Source organism: Staurois parvus, unplaced genomic scaffold (assembly GCF_062004578.1).
Source record: "Staurois parvus isolate SC_StPar_1 unplaced genomic scaffold, SC_StPar_1.0 ptg000104l, whole genome shotgun sequence".
NCBI classification, from domain to species: Eukaryota; Metazoa; Chordata; class Amphibia; order Anura; family Ranidae; genus Staurois; species Staurois parvus.
In genome coordinates this window covers 11,811,285-11,835,226 of record NW_028317900.1, presented here as the reverse complement: position 1 = coordinate 11,835,226, position 23,942 = coordinate 11,811,285, and the positions used below count along the sequence as shown (strand labels likewise).

The 23,942-nt window shown below is 43.4% G+C and overlaps 1 protein-coding gene across 1 annotated transcript in view; it reads left to right on the top strand.

Annotated features, from left to right (window-relative positions):
- Positions 1–9,736: 9,736 nt before the first annotated feature.
- GALNT16 (polypeptide N-acetylgalactosaminyltransferase 16) overlaps positions 9,737–23,942 on the top strand; it is a 206,571-nt gene continuing 192,365 nt past the window's right edge. The window contains exon 1 of the mRNA XM_089671333.1: positions 9,737–10,129. Within this exon, the coding sequence (XP_089527459.1) occupies positions 9,950–10,129 (180 nt within the window). The 5' untranslated portion in view covers positions 9,737–9,949. The remainder of the gene's footprint in view (positions 10,130–23,942) is intronic.

The window sequence follows — 23,942 nt, the reverse complement described above, 5'->3', positions numbered from 1 at the left end:
GCAATCCGACGGACATGTCTGGCAGTTGCCAGGAGAACGGTATATGCCTGACTGCATTGTGCCAAGTGTAAAGTTTAGTGGAGGGGGGATTATGGTGTGGGGTTGTTTTTCAGGGGTTGGGCTTGGCCCCTTAGTTCCAGTGAGGGGAACTATTAAGGCATCAGCATACCAAGACATTTTGGAAAATTTCATGCTCCCAACTTTGGTGATGGCCCCTTCCTGTTCCAATATGACTGCGCACCAGTGCACAGAGCAAGGTCTATAAAGACATGGATGAGCCAGTTTGGAGTGGAGGAACTTGAATGGCCTGCACAAAGTACTGACCTCAACCCGATATAACATCTTTGGGATGAATTAGAGGAGAAACTGCGAGCCAGGCCTTCTCGTCCGACAGTGCCTGACCCACAAATGCGCTTCTGGAAGAATGGTCAAACATTCCCATAGACACCCTCCTAAAACTTGTGGACAGCCTTCCCAGAAGAATTGAAGCTGTTATAGCTGCAAAAGGTGGGCCAACTCAATACTTAACCCTCCGGACTAAGACTGGGATGCCATTAAAGTTCATGTGTTTGTAAAGGCAGATGTCCCAATACTTTTGGCAATATAGGGTATATAGCACTGTCAATTTATGCAGCACTTTACATATACAGTTGTGTTCAAAATAATAGCAGTCAGACATCACTAACCTGATCAATCACTGTTTTTGGTAGAAATGATATTTCTACATGGAAAATAATTTACTAGCAGGTGTAGTAAAGTAATAGAAATCCAACAGACCCAACAGTCATGACATGCATGCTGCTGCTTCTGTGTAATTGAATCACTAATTGAAAGGGGCATGTTCAAAATAATAGCAGTGTGGAGTTCTATTAGTGAGGTCATTCATTCTTTGAAAAACAGGTGGCAATTATTGCCCTTATTTAAGGAAGGAAGGCAGCAAATGTTGTACATGCTGGTTACAGTGCATTTCTCTCTGAAATTCTGAGGAAAATGGGTCGTTCCAGACATTGTTCAGAAGAACAGCGTACCTTGAATAAAAAGTTGATTGGAGAGGGAAAACATATAAAGCAGTGCAGAAAATTATAGGCTGCTTAGCTAAAATGATCGCAAATGCTTTCAAATGGCAACCAAAACCTGAAAGACGTGGAAGAAAGTGAAAAACTACCATTCAAATGGATAGAAGAATAGCCAAAATGGCAAGGACTCAGCCAACAATCAGCTCCAGGAAGATCAAAGAAGGTGTAAAGTTACCTGTGAGTACTGTTACAATTAGAAGACGCCTATGTGAAGCCAAGCTATCTGCAAGAAGCCCCCACAAAGTCCCACTGTTGAAAAAAAGACGTGCTGAAGAGGTTACAATTTGCCAAAGAGCACATTGACTGGCCTAAAGAGAAATAGCGCAACATTTTGTGGACTGATGAAAGTAAGATTGTTCTTTTTGGGTCTAGTGGCCGGAGACAGTTTGTCAGACGACCCCCAAACACTGAATTCAAGCCACAGTACACTGTGAAGACAGTGAAGCATGGTGGCGCAAGCATCATGATATGGGGATGTTTCTCATACTACGGTGTTGGGCCTATTTATCGCATACCAGGGATCATGGATCAGTTTGAATACATCAGAATACTTGGAGAGGTCATGCTGCCTTATGCTGAAGAGGAAATGCCCGTGAAATGAGTGTTCCAAGACAACGACCCCAAACACACCAGTAAATGTGCAACATCTTGGTTCAAGACCAACGAGATTGATATTATGGAGTGGCCAGCCCAATCCCCGGATCTTAATCCAATAGAAAACTTGTGGGGTGACATCAAAAATGCAGTTTCTGAGGCAAAACCAAGAAATAGAGAAGAACTGTGGAATGTAGTCCAATCATCCTGGGCTGGAATACCTGTTCACAGGGGCCAGAAGTTGGTTGACTCCATGCAACACAGATGTACAGCAGTTCTCAGAAACAGTGCTTATACAACTAAATATTCATTAAGTGATTCAAAAGAAAGCAAAATCTTCAGACATTTTTCAGTTTATATAGTGAATGTTTGAGTTTGTAAAGCAGAATACAAACACTGCTATTTTTTTGAACAGTCCGATATTCACTTTTCTTCAATTTGTTTAGAGGAACAACACAAATTTGATATATTTTTCTTCATGTTTTGATTTGGAATAGAATGTGTAGTGTTCCCAATGCGTTTGTGTGTATGGAAATAAAAGCTATTAGAAGGATTTTGAGCTTTGTTCACTTTTTTCAACACACTGGTATTTTTTTGAACACAACTGTATATTGTACGTTCACATCAGTTCCTAACCCTAAAGGAGCTTACAATCTAAAGTCCCCAACTCACATTCATACATACACAAGCTAGGACCAATTTAGACAGGAGCCAATTAACCTTCCAGCATGTGTTTGGAGTGTCAAAGGAAATTGGAATACCCGGAGGAAAGCGATGTAGGAACAGGGAGAACATGCAAACTCCAGGCAGGTAGTGCTGTGGATCGGATTCAAACCAATGATCCTAGTGCAGGCAGGTGGAAGTGCTGCCCACTTAGCTACTGCGCTGTTCATTTCTTCACCATTATTTTAATATTTATATATGTTGAATAAAATTTGTATGAAATGTTATATTGTATGGCTTTTTTTTAAAAAAAAAATGTGTCTTGAAATGTCCCATGGACAGTTTTTTTTGTTGTGTGACTTACACTCTCTGTGGAGTCTATACCTTTTTAATACTAGAAAGCATTTTGCTAGCTTTAGAATCTGCATGCTATTATTAAGTCGATGATCTACCATAGCACCCAGATCCTTCTTCATTGTTGATTCCTCCAGTTGTTCTCCTTTTAGAATGTATGATGCATGCATGTTTTTAGCCCCCAAGTGCAAACCTTTACATTTATTTGCCACATAGTTGCCCAATTAAACAGTGATTTGAGGTATGCATGTAAGCTGGAGTCATCCTGTATGGATGTTATTCCACTGCATGGCTTGGGGTCATCTGCAGACACCAAAATGGTACTTTTAATCCCAAACTCTATATTATCTATAAATATATTAAAAATTAAGGGTCCCAATACTGAACCTTGGAGTAGACCACTAATAACCTTAGACCATTCTGGGTATGAATAATTAATCACTACTCTCTGAATACGGACATTTAGCCAGTTTTCATCCCATTTACAAACTGAATTTTCGAAACCTGTAGATTTTAACTTGCACATTAGCCATGTGTGAGACTTCTGTATGTACAGACTAAACACACTGTCTCCAGATAGGTTAATTAAAGTTTGCACATTTTTATAATGTTATTTATTTGGGAAGTTACTGTTTTCCATGAGTCAATCAAGGTTTTAGCCTGTGTTGGGCCTTGATGAAGGAGGAGAGGTGTTGCCCCCTGTCACGTACTTGATGGGAGACTGAATTGACAAGGTCGGCCTCACTTGTGTCACTAGCCCTGATCCCGCTGAGGTTGGAACAGAGGGAGTCTAGGGACCAGGGGGACAAGAGCACCAGTGGTTGTTGCTTGCGGCTCTTGCAGATGATTACCTTGGTAGGCAGAGTATTCTCTGATTTGGGCACCGTAGAGATAGACCAGGCAGGTTCTGTGGATTGCCAGATGTGTAGCAGAGCAAGGTAGGTAGCCAGGACACAGGACTGGAGCAGAGTCAAGGATAGCCGGGGTCATAAACAGTCGGGCAGCGCGGTACAGAATCAGAAGGAAAAGTCAAAGTCAGGAGCAGAGCCGAAGTCAGGAACCAGGAGCAGGAGAGTAATCGGAGACGGGTCAGGAACAAGCCAGGTCAGCAACAAAGGAATCGTACAGGAGCAAGCACGGGGGGAGCTGAAGACCAGTCGGCACTGAACCTGAGCAGAGGCACTCCTTAAATGGGCCGCCTGGCGCCAATCTTCGCGTGCGTGCGTGTGCGCGATCTCACATTCCTGCGCGCATGCGCACAACCGGCAATTCTTCTGCAGGAATTCCTATGCGCATGCGCGTTTCTGATCGCAGTTCTTCTCGACAGAAATCCCTTACACCCCCGAAAAGTGTTGGCTATTTTTATTTGACTTTTTTACCAACATCTATCTTGGACTCTTATCTGAGTTTGGTCTACCGCTCCTTTCTGTATTTCTATGGTTTGAGCTACTATTAGGTGCCCCTAGAGGGAAGCCTTGCTGTTTAGGAGCCACCTTGCCAGAGCTTTTGAGGTTGTTTGATGTTTTTGTTTATCTGACTACAATAGTAGGTCTAAAAGTTCCAAACATCTTTGTTCTAGAGCTGGGGTCTGCAAATTTTCCAAACAAAGGGCCAGTTTACTGTTCTTCAGAATTTTGGGTGCTGGGTTTTGGCCAGTGGGGGTAGAAAATTTCCCAGGTTGGGCATCAATGAGCATAAACAGTGATTTAGGTGTGGTGTTCAGTTCCATAGTGCCTGTTGTCAATAGGAGTAGAAATAGTGCCCCATCATTGGTATTAATGGGAGGAATAGTTACCCATCATTTGCATCAGTGGGAAGAATAGAGCCCCATCATTGGTGTCAGTGGGAGGAACAGTGCCCCATCATTGCTATCAGTGTGAGGAATAGTGCCTTGTCATTGGTAACAGTGGATGGAATAGTGCCCGATCCTTCATATAAGTGGGAGGAATAGTGCCCCATCATTGCTGTTAGTTGGGGGAATTATGCTCCACTGTTGGCATCCGTGTTAACAACAGTTCCTCAAATCAGTGGGAGGAATAGTACCCCAATGGCTGAATAAAGGCTGACAAAGGATCGCATCTGACCCTCTGGCCGTAGTTTGGAGACCACTGTTCTAAAGAAAGTTTGAAGGAGCAGAATGGATACTTTTTATCAAAGGAACAAATTTCTGACAGTGTAAGTGGTTTTCCTTCAGGAAAGTCCATTCACTCCAAAACTGAATGTTAAAAGCACATTTTTTTTTTAAGTAATTTCAAGCAATATTCATCAGGTCATCAAATGTACTAATGGGAAGTTGCAAAAGAAATGTTCATATGACTATTCACTGGAAAATCTACTAGCATATGGTCAGCTTATTATATTCAATTATAATATTTAGGGATGCACCAATAACAGTGCCGATACTGAGTATTTTCACGAGTATTCCTGATACCAGAAACAGATACTTTGTGGTGCAATTTGCAACAATATAAAATGCACCACAAAGCATAGCATGCGATTTGAACAGGAATGTGATTCCTGTTCAAATTGCATGCGGTTTCCCTACTGCTCCTGGGTGAACCCAGGCTTGTCATAGCAGGGATCCCATGCTAAGCAGAGAGTGGGCATGTGGGGATGTATACTATGGAAGCAGATGGTCCATATTATCAGCAGTAGGAAAGGAGAGAAAGTGGCGGGAATTTGAAATCCCTGCGGATTTCTCTCCTCTCCTTGCAGGGATGACAGTTCGGGCTGGAGGGCTTTTGATTGGTCAGCACCATCTGCTGCAGGTGAGCCAATAAGGAGAGAGAGACCTGGGAGAGCTGCAGCTCTCATGCACATCACTGGATCTTGATGGGGCTCAGGTGGGCTGAGATGGGGCTCAGGCGGGCTGAGAGGGGTGCCACACCCAGAAGGTTTTTTTTTTCCATCCTTAATGCATAGAATGCATTAAGGTAAAAAACCTTCTGCCTTTATAATCACTTTAAATGTACTGTAGGTCATTATTACTCAACCACTACAACCGCTGTTGACTGTTGTAGTGAGGTGGCTCTTCCCAGCAAATTAGAAGTGTTAGAATTTGTAAGGTGAAGTGGCACTGTCCCTGCAAAGAGGGTTGAACTTCTCTTATTTGTTTTCAGTCTTCTAAATATACCATTGAAAGCTTTTTGTTATTTTTGTTCAATAAGAGCAAAGCGTGCAGTCTCCAGTGTTATCTCAAGCAACGTTTTCAGCCCTGCCCAGTTTAGTTCTGTAAGCTACAGAACACCTCCCCCTATGTTATGATGATGAGAAAGGGTACCATAGTCCTAACACACCTCCTGTTCTAGGGTGACAACACTGTTTATCCAAAGATACTATACAGTTAGTGACAGCTGTCACAATAGGACAGGAAATGTGTTAAAGTCAGAAAAAAAGAATACTAATGCAGTCACCACATCTAACTGGTTAAAGTGAAGTTCCACTCACACTGTAAAAAAATAAAAGTCATCAGCTACAAAAACTGTAGCTGCTGACTTTTAAAAAACAGCCACTCACCTGTCCCATGATCCCACAGTGCCCTTCCAGCAGCCCGTTTCACCGGCTGTCCTGTGTTCCAGGCGCCGGCACCTTCAGTGTGGGCACCCGGCTGTGACAGCTTGCAGCTTCACAGCCCGCTGCCCGCTGCGCATGTGCGAGTAGTGCTGCGCTTCCTGAATGGCCCCGTCGTCTTCTGGGACCTGTCATGTGTCCCAGAAGACTACGGGGAGGGAGGAGGACAACTTTCACATCCAGTCTCCTTAGGTGATCGCAGCGGAAGTGGCAGCGGGTACCTGTCAATTTCGGGTACCCACTCCCCAAAGGTGCCAATCCTTAATGGGGAGCGGGGAACAAGTCCTTAAAGTGAAACTTACCCTTTTGGGTGAAACTTGGCCATTCACAAGAGGGGCAGTTAAATGACAGGTTCTCCACCATCTATTCACAGAATGCAATGCATTGTGGGAGTGTAGTAATATAATTTCTGTGAATGGCAAAGAGGTAAAAAAGGAGTGAACGAGCGGCGCAACCTTTTTCTGTAGCAGCTGCTGCAGGTACCTCTCACAGCGTGGAAGAGAGTTGTTCAGAACAGTACCTGGTCGCTGTGAAGGAGACACTGCAGAGATAAATTTAGCAGAAGCAGCCACCTGTGGGTAATGGGATACACACCATTACACATAGCTAATGTGTTTGGGGCTATATCCCAGAATGAAAATATATACTAAACTTCAACTTTAAGTAAGAGAAGTAATGAGAGGGCTGGGTGCTTATTTAATATCCTGTTTGAATGTATTACATAGAGTTTCTACCCTAGCTACTTTTGGAGAATATCTTTCACAACAGTGAATCATTTTAACATAAATTATGAAGTAAAGCAATGCAAAAAGGTTTTCCTTCTGCAGCCAAAAATATGACTTAATTTATTTATTCAGTTTTGCAACTCCATACAGATTGGTCTGTAACAAATTATGCTATTACACCACACTTGAAGGATGTTGGGTCACATTCGTTTTAGAAGTTATGGACTATTTTCCTCTAAAAGCACAATGACAGCTCCATTTTTACCTCATGAATGCATATTTTATGTCTTTTAAAGGACATTCCAATGATCAGTAATTATAATTCTTACTGAAAAGGTAGCTGTCCAGAGGCTTTGCTAGACCTTGACACATAGGTCTTCTACTAAGAGCCCCTGATCTCCTTTGAGATATGGAGATTATACATTCCATGCTTTATAAAGTTTTGGAACATTGTACAATTTATCTACTTTTCAATCCATCTATTATTTATTTTGTCACCATAATGTGACACTACAGTACTTTTTTCAGTTAAAAAAACAATTATATTAGACTTGGATTTAATCCAAAGTGGTCATCATGGTATCCTACCAGCCCTTCAACAATTTAAATCAGTGTGCCAAAAGGTTTGATCCAAAGTGGTCATCATGGTATCCTACCAGCCTTCAACAATTTAAATCAGTGTGCCAAGAGGTCTGATCCAAACTGGTCATCATAGTATCTTACTAGCCCTTCAACAACTTAAATCAGTGTGCCAAGAGATGAATCTGGTCTATTAGGACCCTAGAAATGCATGTGTAGCCCACGGGCTGGATGAGAAGCAATCAGTTGATTCCTCCATCCGTGATTACAATTAGGAAGGAGGAATCTCCACTGACAGCTAAAGTATTCGGGCAATTACAGCTCAATACAATGCTGCTGCTGCTGCTGCTGCTGCTGCTGCCTGCATCTGATAGAACACAATCACTGTTTTTCCAATACTTTCTACCCAGCTCAGTAGATTTTTAACTCAACTTATGTCAAGCAGGCTGGCGCTTGCAGGGCCACCATGACACAAAGTTTGGCAGATTCAACAAGAATTGGCTGAATTTCGAGCCTTCTATAGCCAGCTTTGGACATCACACCATGGCTTTTCATTATGGAGATTTTGTGAACACTTTACAAAGCCAGTGCCTGTTCTTTAACATTAAAGAAAATAGTCTAGTACATGCGTAAAATTCAAATGGCATTGGGTTTTGTTTTGTTTTTTATCTTGCCAGCAACCCTTGGCTCAATCCACATCAATGAACATACACCCTGATAATGCCTAAGCTGGATATAACACTAGTAGACCTTCAAATGAAAATTTATGTAAAAATTCTCAGAACATTTGAATGTCGTTCAAAGTAGTGCAAGATTTTGTTTACTTTAAACTGTTATGTTTGCTTGAAACTTTTGATTTTGCATTAAATGGACTTCACGGAACAAAAACTACTACACTGAAATTTGCTCATTCAAGAAAAATATTCTACTCTGCTACTTCAAATTTCGAACAAACATCAATTTGACCCTACTCATCATTAGAAAAATGTGTTCCTACAACATTCATACAATGAAATATATTGAACAAAAATCTACTAGCGTATACACAAGTTTGGATGTTCATAGGGCACTTGGGAAGCTCTTCCTTTTTCTTTTTTTTTTTTTAGAAAACAAACACTTTTTTGACAAACTGTAAACTTTTCCAGCGTAGAAAAATAGACAGACAAAATCACATACTACACCTCAATATAGTATGGTTGTACAACACTTTGTACATTGTCAGAATCGCAATAAAGCCTCAGAGTAGAGAACTGGATCATAAGACCTGGCTATGACCGCACTTATGTCCAGTTATTTGGTCAAGAGACAACAGTTCAAAGTTAATAGTAGGGAAATGGCATAAGATAGGGTTTATTACGACAGCATCCTATTAAGAACCAAGTCTACTGATTAGAGCCCTGGGGTGTCTAGCCAGCCCCAACAGACTTTTTTCAAACTTATGTGGGCAACCCCGGTGGTGGTAAATAAGGCTCTCATAACACAGGGTTATACTGATATGTCTGGAATAGATGGTGGATTGTTGGATTTCCATTGCAATAAAATGAGTGCCCTAACAGCTGCTTCTTTAACATGCATCTCTTGTATAATGTCATCTAAGATGCCTAGAATACACTGTTTGGGCTCTAGATCAATATTGATCTGAAAGGTCTTGTTAATTGTATCAGCTGTGGTCCAGTATCTGTGGAGCTTGGGACATCGCCACTGGAAGTTCATCTTTAAAACAAATTTCCTTCCAAAAAAGCAGGCGATACCATGGTACCACCCTAAATCCCAATGTCCACTTTTGTCGAAGGCTAACACAGTACTGCACCCCTCTTCTCTTCCAATAAATAAAAAAAAACTTTAACAACGCATTCTGAAAGCTTTACAAACAGCACATAAACACATCAAAATGAGTTCCAACACTATATTTGCTTCAAAAGTGTTTTTACGTTTGTTTTTTTTTCGAATGCCCATGTGATTGGAACCTAACAGTCTTGAAAGGAGCATGTACCTCCATCCATGACGTAGATAGAAGACTACGTGTCCATGTGGGTCCTCTAATGACCGCTTAGGGAGGTAGGGAGACAAGCGCAATCCTTTATTTCCATTTGACAGACGTGTGGCTCTGATCTGGGTGGACATTAGGACCCTGAAGAAGATGAACTCTCTCTGCAGGACTGAGCTAAAACAAACAGCTGAGTGAGAGCAGAGAGAGAGAAGGGAGGGAGAGAGGGAGATACGGAGAGAGGCAAGGCAGCAGTACAGGGGGAGACTGAACCCTGGAAAGAGACAGCTTGAGAGGAGGAGGAAGGCACAGGGCACACACAGGCGCTGCTAGAATGTAAAAGGAGCAGGCAGCCTCTCGCCTCCCCCCATTCATACAAATCTCTCCATCCTGCCTGCAGCATGAGAAGGATCAGGGCTAATGCCATCGCCATCCTGACTGTAGCCTGGATCCTGGGGACCTTCTACTACCTATGGCAGGACAGCAAGCCCCATCCTGCAACATCCAGCAGATCCCCGGGCAGGAGCCGGCCACCGGTGAGGCAGGAGGTACACAGGGAGGACAGGACCAGCCCTGAGGCTGTGAGTATCAGCTGTACATGGGGAGGAACCTGCACCTTCTCATCACTCTCTGCACACACTGAGGGGGAGGGGGCTAGGGACCAGTCCCCTGTGACTGGCAGGGGTCCTTTAACAATAATAATAATACATTTCCATTGACTAGCCAGGGACCAATGCATGAAAGAAGAGCGTAAGCAGCTACTCCTAGCAACCGTTTAGCATCCTCCTCGCTGTTACTCCTAGCAACCGTTTAGCATCCTCCTCGCTGTTACTCCTAGCAACCATTTAGCATCCTCCTTGCCGTTACTCATGGCAACCATTCTCTTGTTTTCCTAGAGCCTGTAAGGTGACGCCTGATTGGTTGGAAGGGAGCATCGCTCTACTTTTTGCTCGAATGTCTTACAACATCTCCAATACGTTCAGTTAATAAGTCATCCGCTCTTCCTTAGAATAACTTCTCTTTATTTTCAGACTCTCTCAGTCTCAGCTCTCACTTCCAATGCATTCCGTCGGAATTAACTGTCTTGACAACCCCATTGATTCTCATTACAGTATACGATCCATCATCGGTCCCTTCATTAAAACAATTTGTGTGAATACGCGGCTGTGTAAATGTTATCAATTTAGTGCGTGTCATCGGATAATAAATAGGATGGAAAGTAGAATATCAAACAGGAGATTACAAGAAAAGTTTCTGGAAAGACGCAGGATATACTGAGGATTACACTGGTGCGTTGGAAATTGCAATATACGCATAGCAGGTTTTTAAATTTAACGCAATGCATAATGCGCTTTTGCATGCGTTTTTATCCCTGCTCATCTGGGTAAATGCTGACATGTGACTCCAAAAATGCGCTTAAAAAAACACCCGCTGACTGTATGTGCATTTGTATCAACAATAATGGAAGGTGTATTTTTGATGCATTTTTCACCAAAGATGGAGCAAGCAGGACTTTTAAAAAACCGCACAGGTTAAAAAACGCAGCGCAGAGATGTGAACAGATAGCATTTAAAGGGAACTATTTTTCATGCACTTTTGTCATGCTGGAGAGGTGAATTTTAGTGCCTTAGGGTCCTTTGACAGCATACTGCACATAGAAACTCAGCGCAACACATTGAAAATGCAGTTTTTGTCTACATTTTATTATGCTTTTTCATGCACCTTGCATTGTGTTACATTGCGTTGTTATGTGTGTTGGCATGCGTTTTCATGTCATCCGCTGTAAATGGACAGGTACCTGGAAGGGTCAAAATACTAATAATTTATTTTTCATACCTTTATTTTCAGTTGCATTGCATTGGATTGCGTTCATGTGCGTGGTGTTAAAATATAGCGAGGTTGTATTTTAACACAGTGAACCGAAAAGCATATGTACACAACATTGCAGTGTGAATGAGGCCCATAGAAAACCATTTTCCATGTGCCTGCCCTTGCAGTGACTTGCGTTGATCTTGTGTGGAAAGACGCAGGTCACTGGCCGTCATGTGAATGAGCCCTAAAACATACACATGTCTAGGGTAGACAAGAGATAGGGTTATAATGCTGTACACATGCTGTTTGGGGTAATCCATTCAAACCTATGTGTCTGCGATTCAGCTGTGATTTGTTTGCATTAAATGTACACATAAGGCATTATGACACGCTATCATGCAATTCCACGTAATTCCACGCATGCATGTTTTTTATGTATTTTCCAAACATTTTTAAGGAACATTTACCAATCAGCTTGATAGGAATAGCTATACATGCAAATGCATCAGAACTCACATACGATGCGTTTTTATGCAGACTTCTATGTTCCTCTGTAGAAAGGAAAAAATATAGGATAGGTTATATTTACCAAATCCAGCTACTACTAGATTTACTAAAACTGAAGCACTCTGAATGTGGTGGAGCTGTGTATGGTAGCCAATCAGCTTCTAATTGCAGCATATTCAATTAACCCCTTCACGCCGGCCGCATGCAAATGTGCGACCTCCTGGCGTCTAGGCCGAGCGGCCGCACATGTGCGTTCATGTAGCAAAAAACATATGTGCTGAAAGCGCGTGCAAGTGAGGTACTCACAGAAAGGTCCCGGTCCGCTTTTTCGATCGGGACCTTTCCCGATCATGTGACCAGTCGTGACGTCACGTCACCGCGGCCACATGCCACTAAGCCCCGCCCCATCCCACCCACCTCCCAGAGCAGAAACTCCTCTTCGCCCCGGGACAATCCGGCGTGAAGGGGTTAAGCTTTGACAATAAAAACTGGAAGCTGATTGGTTTCTATACAGAGCTGCACCAGATTTTTGCACTCTCCAGTTTTAGTAAATAACCCCCAGAGTCAATTATCCTGTGCACATCCATGCAGAAAAAGCTGCAAGAATGGTAAGAACAAAAACTGAGGAGGGAGGCGTGTTTGTGACCCCCATTGATACTCCTCAGATTTCAGAGCTTATTTAGGGCAGGTTAGAAAATGAAAGGTGACATCTGAATGGAAGCTGTAGATATCACAGGCAGTTTCTTCTCCAGTTTCAGGAAAACAGCAATAAATATATGCAAGCTAACTGCTTACTGCATGCATGAGATTTCATATAGCTAAAAACATGCATATTTATGAGATATTATCATTTTTATTATTTTATATTTATTTTTGCATGTTTTGTGGACTGTAACATAACCATAACTGATTTATTCTAGTTCCTATGTCTGTCTGACAAGTTTTGCAAAAAAAAAAAAATCACATTATGGGCCCGTTCAGAACGCGGTGCGAGAAACGTGCATTGTGTGCGCATCTCTGGCTTCACACATGAACACGCTGCTCTTGTGAGACACACATGGGTGCCAATTGATTGTTATTGCCACCTCAAACGCATCTTGCAAATGCAGCTCATTTGAGCCCACCAAATTGCATTTTATTACAGTACTTTGGTTTGGTGCAGCGAAATCTGAAAAAGTAGTGCTTGCACTACTTTTTCCACATTCTGGTACATTTGACAGCTCATTGAAATGAATGGCTATCAAAACCGGACCGCATGGGAATGCACATGTTCCAGCATGAACTAGCCTACTCTAAACATTACAATTTTCCAAATGCAATTATTCTATAGTATTTGAACTCTTTAAAGAGGAACTTCATTCCACCCCATACTTTTTTTTTCATTTTTTCTCTAGAGTTATGCACAAATGACATAAGATGGCCATAAATGGAGCGATTTTCTTTCCCACAGCCACAGGTTGCAGGGAAGAAAATTTTTTGATTCCCCCATCAACACAGTCAGTAAGTCAGTTTTTGATGGGGGAATCCCTCTTGCGGAGCCATTGTGTTCTTCCTGCAGGTGGCGGGCCTCCCTGCCCACTGGGAAAACACGGTGATTACTGCTAGTGACTATAATAGCCGCTAGCAATGATCACATGTAAAATCTGACAGGCTGGTTGTAAACAAATTGATCGATCAACTCCCTACCCGCAGGGAGAACACAATGGCTCCACAGGAGGGATCCGCCATCAAAAACTGACTTACTGACTGTGTTGATGGGAGAATCAAGTGATCAAGAAAATTGTTCCATCTATGGCTGTCTTATCTCATTTGTGCATAACACAAGAGAAAAAAGGAAAAAAGTGTGGGGTGGAATGAAGTTCCTCTTTAATGAGTTCCAATACTATAGGATAAGTGCATTTGGAAAGTTGTACTCAAGTTGATTGATCGGTCAAATTGGGTACATACAAATGGTTCAAATCCTGACCGGTTCCTGCTGAACCGGCCGAGATTCAAACCATTTATGGTCAGCTATACTAACCAGGGGCGGACTGACAACTCATGGGGTCCCTGGGAAATAGGGAATCATGGGGCCCCTGTGTCCTTGCCCAAACTCAAAAAAGCCTATGAAAAAGGTACCAGGGGCATCTCATGGGGCCGCCTACTTACCCCGGGCCCTCGGGCAGTGCCCAAGTTTCCAAATGGTCCAATGATACTAACCCAATCAGCAAATCCCTTGCTGGGACAGGAGTGCAATGGTGCCTAGTGGATGTAATCAGGGAAGGTCCACTTTACGGTTATATAGTTAGTCCAGTTAAAAAGAGACTAAGTCAAAAATCGATTGCAAAGTTAAAAAATGAATTGAAAACCTTCATCCACAGAACCCTAAACCCACAGCTGATCCAGATGTTATACCATTACTTTCTCACCTTTCTAAGCTACATTATTCTGCAGAGTGATAAGTGTGTATTTATGTTGTTTCTTTCATATGTACTTGACTCTTGGACAGAACTGCGTCCTTTAGAAATGTAACCTTTTTAGTTTATTCAGTTCAGATTTTTTATTTGTTGATTGGGGTTGGGAGCCAGCGAAGTCGCAAATGTCTAAATTCGTCCGTTACTACATGTTTCCAGGAATGTAAATGCCATTTCAGTCTTATCACCCAGACCACGTATTTAATCATGAGGAATATACTCGGTGTTCAGCCATGCTTGAAAGAAAAATCCCTTGTTACTCATAGTCGGGGTGTGTAGTTTGCTCCTATTCACACAGGTTGCTGTCTGAGCAGGCTAGATGTATATAGTGGAGATGTGTGGAGGGATATTTTTAATCGCTGATATTATATAGTGTTCCAGTATCCATGGCAGCCAGCATTGGAGAAATGTGCACAGTTTAATGGTGATTGTGAATGGTGAAGGTTTCGTGAAATCTGGTACCAGCTTTGTAACTAAAGATTGGGAAAAATATTTGTTGCTTAAATGGACATAGAAAAATATGCAGTTTGGCACTCCGTCATATTCTGCATTTGCACATGTGTTTAAATATGTGTTTGGATAAATATAAAGGATAAAGGCTCTCTGTCCTATATGCCCACATCTTCAAATACATGTAAAACAGAAACGCTCTTGTAGAAATTGATTTTTTCTGGGTGTATAGAAAATGGTACCACAAAGTAAATTCATAAAGTTTGTTATACAAATATAAAAAATTGTAGATAGCACCATATCCAGTGTTTGCAAAGTGATGTTCACAAATCTTATTTTAATTCAACATCTACATGTTAGTTCAATGCGTTTTGAATGCCTCAAACATCTTCATCAGGATAACTCATGTGAACAGTATCCGTATAGGAAAACCCAGCAATGTAAAATCGAAAGTCTTCATACAGTTTGCTGGAGTGGAAAGTCACAAATTCAGAAAGGGACATGAAGATAGTAGTCCAAAAGGTGTAATATATCTCCAACCAGGCATCCATCAATACCGGTATCGGTGCATCCGTTATGACATTGAGTATTTTCATGAGTACTCGTGAAAATGCTCCTGACACTGGAAACTGATACTTTGCAATTGTGATTTGCGTCAATAAAAAATGCAAATTGCCCTGCAAAGAACAGCATGCGATTTCAACAGCAATGTGATTCCTGTCCAAATCGTATGTGGTTTCACCAGGGACGTCCCTAGGGTTGGTGTCACCTGGTGCTGGAACACTTGGTGACACCACCTCCGACGATCCCCGCAGGAAGAAATCAGTTAACCCCGTATAGGTTGCAAGCCAATGATCCTTGCAGGATGGATCGGATCTGCGGATTGGGGAATATAATGGATCGGACTCCGATCCATTATGCTCAAGCCGTAGATCTGATCAATCCTGCGGGGGCTGTCGGCTTGCTTTAAAAGTTACCTTTTCGTGGAGTGGGTCTGGCGTCACCTCGTGCAATAGGTGTCACCCGGTGCGCCGTGCACCCCCCGCACCTGCCTAGGGACGCCCCAGGGTTTCCCCACTGCTTCTGTGTGAACCCAGGCTTGTCATAGCATGAGTTCACACAGGAGCGGTGTGGGAAACCTCCCTGTATCGATCCCATGTGTGGGGATGTATACCATGGAGGCAGATGCTCCATATTCTCAGCTGTAGTAGAGGAGAGAAAGGGGTGGGGATTTTAAATCCCCACGCTTTCTTTCTTTCCTCTCCTTGCAGGGATTTCCTTTCCTTGATTGGTCAGCACCACCCAATCAAAAGCGCTCTAGCCCAAACTATCATCCTTGCAAGGAGAGGAGAGAAAGCCGCAGGGATTTCAAATCCCCACCTCTTTCTCTGCTCTCCTACAGCTGAGAATATGGAGCATCTGCCTCCATCTGCCACTACATATACATCTCCATGCGGGAGACCTCCCTGCACTGCTCCTGTGTGCCTATGACAAGCCTCACACAGGAGCAGAGTGGAAACAGCATGCAATTTGGGCAGGAATCGCAATCCTGTTCAAATCGCATGCTATTCTTTGCAGTGCAATTTACGTCCATACATTTGACGGAAAGTATTGGTACTCACCAAAAAAAAAGAGTATCGGTGCATCCCTATCTCCAATATAGTCCTCCACTTTTTTACATTAAATCAAGGAGCTTCAAAGATAAAGAGCTAAATATTCATTCAATAATCCAAAACAGTTTTGGTTTGGAGTTCAATCCTGCCAACTATGTTGGGGATGCAATAACAGCCCAAATCCTTGACCACAATAGTAATACACTGTATGTATTTCAGATAATTTATTAATCAGCATATCAAGATACTCCAAACACCATCCTTCAGGCAGATCACTGTGTACTCACAGTGCAAACACATTCTGAGAAGTTCATAACAAGCATTGTAGATGTTCATTGAAAATGTGTCTTGCAGTAGTGACGATAATGGTGACAGAATCATGAACTTTTTTCTTATTTCTATTTTCTTACGTCTGTTTGCTATTCATTTATTAATGATAACATCAACGCATACCCAGGTAAAGCAGTGCACAGCCATTCAGGTCCATGGGAGACTTTACACAGCACCAAGGCTTTCCTGGCAGGGGAAAGATGCTGGCATTAATGTTAAATGGGTTCAACCACCCATGTGCAGAAGTACTTATTGAACCGCCACAAATGTTGCATAAGTCAGTGTTTCTCAACCTTTTTTCAGTCAAGGCACCCTTTAATATCCCACACATTCTCAAGGCACCCCTTTCTAAAATGTAGAGACCAAAATTAATAGTTTTACATAATGCTGCAACATTCACATATGTAGCGTAAGGCACCCAGCATTGGAGTTGATTTATTCTAACAAAGCTAATACACCTTTGTATACTGGTACTTACTAGTATTCCACCATTTCTCTTCTCCCTCACTCAGCTAACTGACCCTAGTGCTGATGAAGAGGGGCAAACAAAGATGGAGGCGTCTGACGTCCTCCTTATCAACCAATTACATCATCAGCCAGTGGCTGGCCCTCACAATGCCCAAGGTTGTAATGCTGCACTTGCTGGCTTGTTGACAATTTTTTGGCAATTTGGGTCAATTTTTAGGTATTTTTCCAAGGCACCCCTGAAGAACCCAGAAGACACCCTAGTTGAAAAAGACTGGCATACGTGATACAAACCTAAGGGTGGTCTACAACCAAAATGCCTGCTTTCTAGTATTGCTTGCAATCACCAAGCGAGGTGTGAACCACGTAGGCACTTCCTGAAAGACAATAATAAGTGTTCCAAAAATAATTACACACAGAGGAGATGATCGCTTCTTTCTCGTTGAAGTCCCATGTTCGCGCCAATAATCTGACAAATTAGGTGGTTTTAGTTCAGTAATCTGCTGATAATCAGCTTTGTATTATTTATTTTATTCTTTTTATAGTGCTACATTAGGATCAGTTTAGCATTTGCTAAATAACTTACAGCATTTTAACATGCAGGAGGAAATTGTGGCAACCAACCTAAACACGCAAAGGGAGAATATACAAACTCCATGCTGAAGCTGCATCCGCATGATCCATTATGGGAAATAAACTCAGGATTTAAAGCGGAACGTCACCCTAAAGGGGAAGTTACGCTTTATGCTCCTCCCCCCCTTCTATTTTTGACACTTTTTTTGGTGATCTGATTGGATTTTGACAGGTACCTGCTTCCACATCCAATCAGATCACCGCGGCGATCCACCGGAAGTTCTCCTCTCCCCCACCCCCAACCTTCTGGGACATTTCACAGGTCCCAGACGGCTGCGGGACCAATCACAATGCATAGGAGAATGTCACCAGCACACCGAGGATCACCAATATGGGTCCAAAAGTTTTAATGAATGATCACATATTTACAGCAAGGCAACGTTTTAGAGTCTTGCAGGACCCCTTAATCAGGCATGTGACATGCCTGATGAAGGAGTCCCGCGAGATTCCAAAACATTGCCTTGCTGTAACCTCCACATTCGAGCCGGTGGGGGGAGTGACACATGAAAATGGTGGAGTGTTTTCATTCCTTGCTATGTCTCCTAAAACCAAAGTAACTACATGGCCATTACTAGCATGTCTGTGTCTTGGTGAGTGACATCCCACCTCATGGCATGTGAATGTTAAGAGACTAAAACTGGCCATGCACTGGTATAATTTTGTATGAACTTGTATACGAAAAATCTCATCAGTGCTTTTGAGTGTCAACGGAGACTTGACTAACGTCATTCAAAACTTGCTTTTAACGATCAATTTTGTATCGAATAGAATTTCCACCTACCATATATAATGTTGGAAATTTATTTGCTTGAGAAAAATATTTCATCCTGCTCCTTCAAATTGTCTCATTAATACAGTCAAAATCAGTTGTCATTTTGACCCCAGTAATGATGGCCAGCTTTAGGAAGCACTGGACTCAAAGTAAAGTATATCTGTCCTGTTTCATTATATACCGTTTCTGCTTGCTGGAGGCTGCCATTTTGATGAAGGCAAAAGCCTCTGGGCAGCATTAAATCTTTAGGCTGTCAGCAGATTGGCCTCTAAATTTTTGACACAGTGCCAAAAAATGGAGAGCAACAGAGCATGTGCCGAGCAGGGTAAGACAGTGGGGTATATTTACTAAAGCTGGTTCACTCTGGTGCACGTGTGCATGGTACCAGGGGCGGACTGACAACTCATGGGGCCCCCGTGCAATAGGGGATCATGGGGCCCCTGTGTCCTTTCCCAAACTCAAAAAAGCCTATGAAAAAGGTACCAGGGGCATCTCATGGGGCCCCCTACTGACCCTGGGCCCTCGGGCAGTGCCCGAGTTTCCAAATGTTCAGTCCGCCCCTGCATGGTATCCAATCAGCTTCTAACTTCAGCTTGTTCAATTAAATTTTGGCAATAAAACCTGAAAGCTGATTGGTTTCTATGCAGAGCAGATTTTGCACTCTCCAGTTTTAGTAAATAACCCCCTATGGATTTTAAGTGTCACGGCAATTGCAACTACAGTACATTTATGCATCTCTAGTCTCAGCTGACTATTTACTGCTATATATGGAATTGTCAATATTTTAAATAGACATCTTTGAACCTGAATCTTCCTTCATCGGTGTCCGTGCTCCCTAGAAACTGATTTAACAAAACTGACACATCTAGGGATTTAAGCAATTTCCATTTGAGGGTGGAATACCCTCTAATGCAGCGGTTCTCAACCTGGGGGTCGCGACCCCTTTGGGGGTCGAACGACCATTTCCCAGGGGTCGCCTAAGACCATCGGAAAACACATATTTCCGATGGTCTTAGGAACCGAGACACCGCTGCAGTCTCCGGCGATGTGTGGGTGGGATGATACGCTGCTGTCACCCGGCCACACCTCCAAGATCGCTCAGCAGCTCCGCCTCCTCGCCGCTGATTGGCCACCGGAACTGTAGCTCAGGAGAGGCACACAGGCGGCCAATCACTGGCGAGGAGGTGGAGCTTGGAGAGGAGGAGCCAAGCGGCAGCGCGCGGACATCAAAGAAGACCGAGGGAGCGAGTGAAGAGGAGAGCGGCCAGAGAAGGAAGACAGCTGACAGGTAAGTGAGAGAGCGAGCCCAGGCTGGAGCAGGGGTCAGCAAGGTAAGTATCATTGGTGTCAGTGGGAGGAATAGTGCCCCATCATTTGTGTCACTAATACCAACGATGGGGCACTATTCCTCCCCCCACTGACACCAACGATGGGGCACTACTCCTCCCCCCACTGACACCAACGATGGGGCACTATTCCTCCCCCCACTGACACCAACGATGGGGCACTATTCCTCCCCCCACTGACACCAACGATGGGGCACTATTCCTCCCCCCACTGACACCAACGATGGGGCACTATTCCTCCCCCCACTGACACCAACGATGGGGCACTATTCCTCCCCCCACTGACACCAACGATGGGGCACTATTCCTCCCCCCACTGACACCAACGATGGGGCAGTATTCCTCCCCCCACTGACACCAACGATGGGGCAGTATTCCTCCCCCCACTGACACCAACGATGGGGCAGTATTCCTCCCCCCACTGACACCAACGATGGGGCACTATTCTTCCCCCCACTGACACCAACGATGGGGCACTATTTCCCCCCCCCCTGACCCCAATGATGGGGCACTATTCTCCCCTCCACCACACTGACATCAATGATGGGGCACTATTCCTCCCACTGACACCATTGATGGGGCACTATTCCTCCCACTGACACCAATGATGTGGCACTATTCCTCCCACTGACACCAGTGATGGGGCACTACTCCCACTGACACCAGTGATGGGGCACTACTCCCCCCACTGACACCAGTGATGGGGCACTATTCCTCCCACTGACACCAATGATGGGGCACTACTCCCCCCACTGACACCAATGATGGGGCACTACTCCCCCCACTGACACCAATGATGGGGCACTACTCCCCCCACTGACACCAATGATGGGGCACTATTCCTCCCACTGACACCAATGATGTGGCACTATTCCTCCCACTGACACCAGTGATGGAGCACTACTCCTCCCACTGACACCAGTGATGGGGCACTACTCCCCCCACTGACACCAGTGATGGAGCACTACTCCCTCCACTGACACCAATGATGGGGCACTACTCCCCCCACTGACACCAATGATGGGGCACTACTCCTCCCACTGACACCAATGATGGGGCACTACTCCTCCCACTGACACCAATGATGGGGCACTACTCCTCCCACTGACACCAATGATGTGGCACTATTCCTCCCACTGACACCAGTGATGGAGCACTACTCCTCCCACTGACACCAGTGATGGGGCACTACTCCCCCCACTGACACCAACGATGGGGCACTACTCCTCCCACTGACACCAACGATGGGGCACTACTCCTCCCACTGACACCAACGATGGGGCACTACTCCTCCCACTGACACCAACGATGGGGCACTACTCCTCCCACTGACACCAACGATGGGGCACTACTCCTCCCACTGACACCAACGATGGGGCACTACTCCTCCCACTGACACCAACGATGGGGCACTACTCCTCCCACTGACACCAACGATGGGGCACTACTCCTCCCACTGACACCAACGATGGGGCACTACTCCTCCCACTGACACCAACGATGGGGCACTACTCCTCCCACTGACACCAACGATGGGGCACTACTCCTCCCACTGACACCAACGATGGGGCACTACTCCTCCCACTGACACCAACGATGGGGCACTACTCCTCCCACTGACACCAACGATGGGGCACTATTCCTCCCACTGATACCAACGATGGGGCACTATTCCTCCCACTGATACCAACGATGGGGCACTATTCATCCTACTGACATCAGTGATGGGGCACTACTCCTTCCACTGACACCAATGACATGGCACTACTCCTCCCACTGCAAAATTACAGTTATGAAGTAGCAATGAAAATAATTTTATGGTTGGGGGTCACCACAACATGAGGAACTGTATTAAGGGGTCGCGGCATTAGAAAGGTTGAGAACCACTGCTCTAATGGAACTACCACTGTTTGGCTACTTTTGAATACCACATATTTCTATTCTATAATTCTTATTCTTCTTAGGAGAGCAATCTGCCGGCATTTAAGCCAGAACTAGCATTTATAATTTGTTGACATGTCTGGAGGTGGATGCTCACTATTTACTTCTGTTGATCTCATACATTATGACATATACTCAATCCACTCCCTAGCTTGACGGGATATGAGGCCATAATGCTTTCTGGAATTTTTGTCAACGCCGTCATTTTTTAATGTATGTTGGTGGGGATGCATATACAAAAGTTTATTGATGCCTGTGATTCCTTAAATTATAGATTAAGTTATAAAAATTATATTTAAACTGAATTTTATGGAGATATACAAATTGTACTGTGTTGGTTCACAATTCTACCTCGTCATACATATAATATAACAATGCTGTATCAAGTGATCAATGCATGAAACATATACAAGTAGGATTCTGCCAACATCCCCAATACAATTGCAAAAGCAAACCCCAAAGGTGGGTAGAAGGAATCCCCCTGGGATTTGTCAGGATACATTGACGACTACACAGCAGCTGACAGTATTCTGTTTGTGTGCCTCTATGTGTTAGGCCGCACAGGTGTCAAACTAGTCGCCCTCCAGCTGTCCCAAAGGTAGAGGCATGATGGGACTTGTAGTTTGGCAACAGCTGGAGGGCCGCTAGTTTGACACCCGTGTTTTGGTATATATACTCTGTATTGTTCTTTTGATTGTATGCAATATTACCTACTAACCTACAATGTTTATGTGGTTCTGTGGACCTTAGTGGGTCCTTTGCTTTTATCAATATAGATCTACTAATAAAGACAGATATTTCTTTTAAGAACATTTGAATTTGTACCCACTTGTCTGCCTGTAAAGTCTCAGGGGGATTCTTTATACCCACCTTTGGGGGTTGTTTTTGTCTTCATGTCTCTCCTTCACTGCACTGTTGAGTCTAAAGTCCACACAGCCAGTATTCCATCTAACTATAACTTAATTCCTTAAATCAGAAAAATTTGATATAAAAATCGACTGAGAACACAATGTATTTGTTTATTGCAACAAGGGATTGTTTAAAAATATTTATTTATAATCAGGAGGTGGGATGGTTAGTGCCCGTAAGCCAAATAATTTGTAATTCTGTATAGAAAGTTTTGTGATTCAGGCACCCCTGTCGTAAACCTCAGCCAGGTCCTTATCCTTCAGTAGAGCAGCGGTACAGCTTAGACAAGAACATCTCCCCATCTGGACAGTGTAATAGCAGCTTCCTTATATAGGTTATCCCTCTACTTTCTCCTCCTCTCTGTATATGTGCATTGTAGCAAATTACTGTGGGCTGCTAGCCCTTCCCTTTCCAGGCTACTGAGCGGGGCATCACACTAGGTTTACATCAATGTTTGACAGATCTGAGTATCAGCCCCGTTGCTGGTACCATGTGACCTGCTGTAACCAATCTCAGCAGGTCACATGACAGTTGTATACAATGGATGGCTTCATTCATGCCATCCATTGTATACTACTGTCTAGCTGTGAATGGTCACAGCTAATCATATGCACATGTCATGTGATTAGCTGTGGCCAAATCACAGCTAAGCACAAAAAAAAAAAAACCCTGAATGAATCGATGTCATTCAGGTAAATGCTTGCTTATAGCAAAGTAATTCTTTGCTATAAGCAAATTGTGTAAAAAAAAATAAATAAAAATACTGATCACTTCCCCAAAGTAGTACAATGTTACTATGGTAACATTGTACTACTTTGGACATACTAAAATACGAAAATAAAATCTTAAAAAAAGAAAATAAATTTAATAAAACATTTTAAATAAAAAAATAAAAACAAAATATATATATATTTTTTTCACACTGTCACCAGTCAGTGTCCCCGATCACCGCCATGCCAGTTATATGATGACGCTGTACTGCACTGGTGACAGTATGTAAAAAAAAATTGTGAAAATAATTTTTTTTAATTTTTTCATTTTCCGAAAACTTATGACAAAAAAAATACAACTTCAAAAAACTCGCCATGCCTCTTATGAAGTACGTCGGACTGTCTACTTTGCAAAAAGGGGTCATTTGGGGGATATCTGTACTGTTCTGACAT